The 743-nt window shown below is 60.0% G+C and overlaps 1 protein-coding gene across 1 annotated transcript in view; it reads left to right on the top strand.

Moving 5' to 3' along the window:
• LOC104490816 (POU domain, class 5, transcription factor 1.1-like) overlaps nt 1-743 on the top strand; it is a gene marked incomplete at its 3' end in the record, with an annotated part of 1,950 nt that overhangs the window by 692 nt on the left and 515 nt on the right. The window contains exon 2 of the mRNA XM_010133153.1: nt 282-446. Coding sequence (XP_010131455.1) covers nt 282-446 — 165 coding nt within the window. The remainder of the gene's footprint in view (nt 1-281; nt 447-743) is intronic.

Here is a 743-nt window from a genome sequence, read left to right as displayed (position 1 = left end):
CCAGACTCCTGGTGATAACAGTGGCAGCTCCCATCTCAGAGCAGCCAGGTGCTGGAATCTCAGAGAAGCTGGACATGCAGCTTGCTGCTCCCTGGGGGATGCAGGAAGATGTGTCCATGCCCCCTGCCCCGGTGCGGGGACACTGGGAATGGCTGCAGTCCCAGTGGGGTGATGCTCAGTGGACAGTCATGGGGACAAAGCCACACACGTGTCCAGAGCCTGGGTGGGGGTACACATCGCCAGCCCTGTGACCAAGCGTGCAGCCTCTCTCTGGTCTCCAGATGTGCAATGCGGAGCAAGTGTTGGCCCAAGCCCGGAAGAGAAAACGCAGGACCAGCATCGAGACCAATGTGAAGGGGACGCTGGAGAGCTTCTTCCGCAAGTGCGTGAAGCCCAGTCCCCAGGAGATCTCCCAGATCGCCGAGGACCTCAACCTGGACAAAGATGTAGGTTCAGAGGGTTTGAAGTGTGGGTGCCTGCACGGCTGCGGGTGCTGAGCGCACCTGCATCAGCCCGGAAGAGAAAACGCAGGACCAGCATCGAGACCAATGTGAAGGGGACGCTGGAGAGCTTCTTCCGCAAGTGCGTGAAGCCCAGTCCCCAGGAGATCTCCCAGATCGCCGAGGACCTCAACCTGGACAAAGATGTAGGTTCAGAGGGTTTGAAGTGTGGGTGCCTGCACGGCTGCGGGTGCTGAGCGCACCTGCATCAGGCCAGTTTGATACTGGAAGCTGTGGGGGAGG

This window comes from Buceros rhinoceros, unplaced genomic scaffold, assembly GCF_000710305.1.
Source record: "Buceros rhinoceros silvestris isolate BGI_N320 unplaced genomic scaffold, ASM71030v1 scaffold45843, whole genome shotgun sequence".
Classification (NCBI taxonomy): domain Eukaryota; kingdom Metazoa; phylum Chordata; class Aves; order Bucerotiformes; family Bucerotidae; genus Buceros; species Buceros rhinoceros.
Note: the sequence above shows the minus strand (reverse complement) of the source record. Positions and strands in the feature narration are given on the sequence as shown.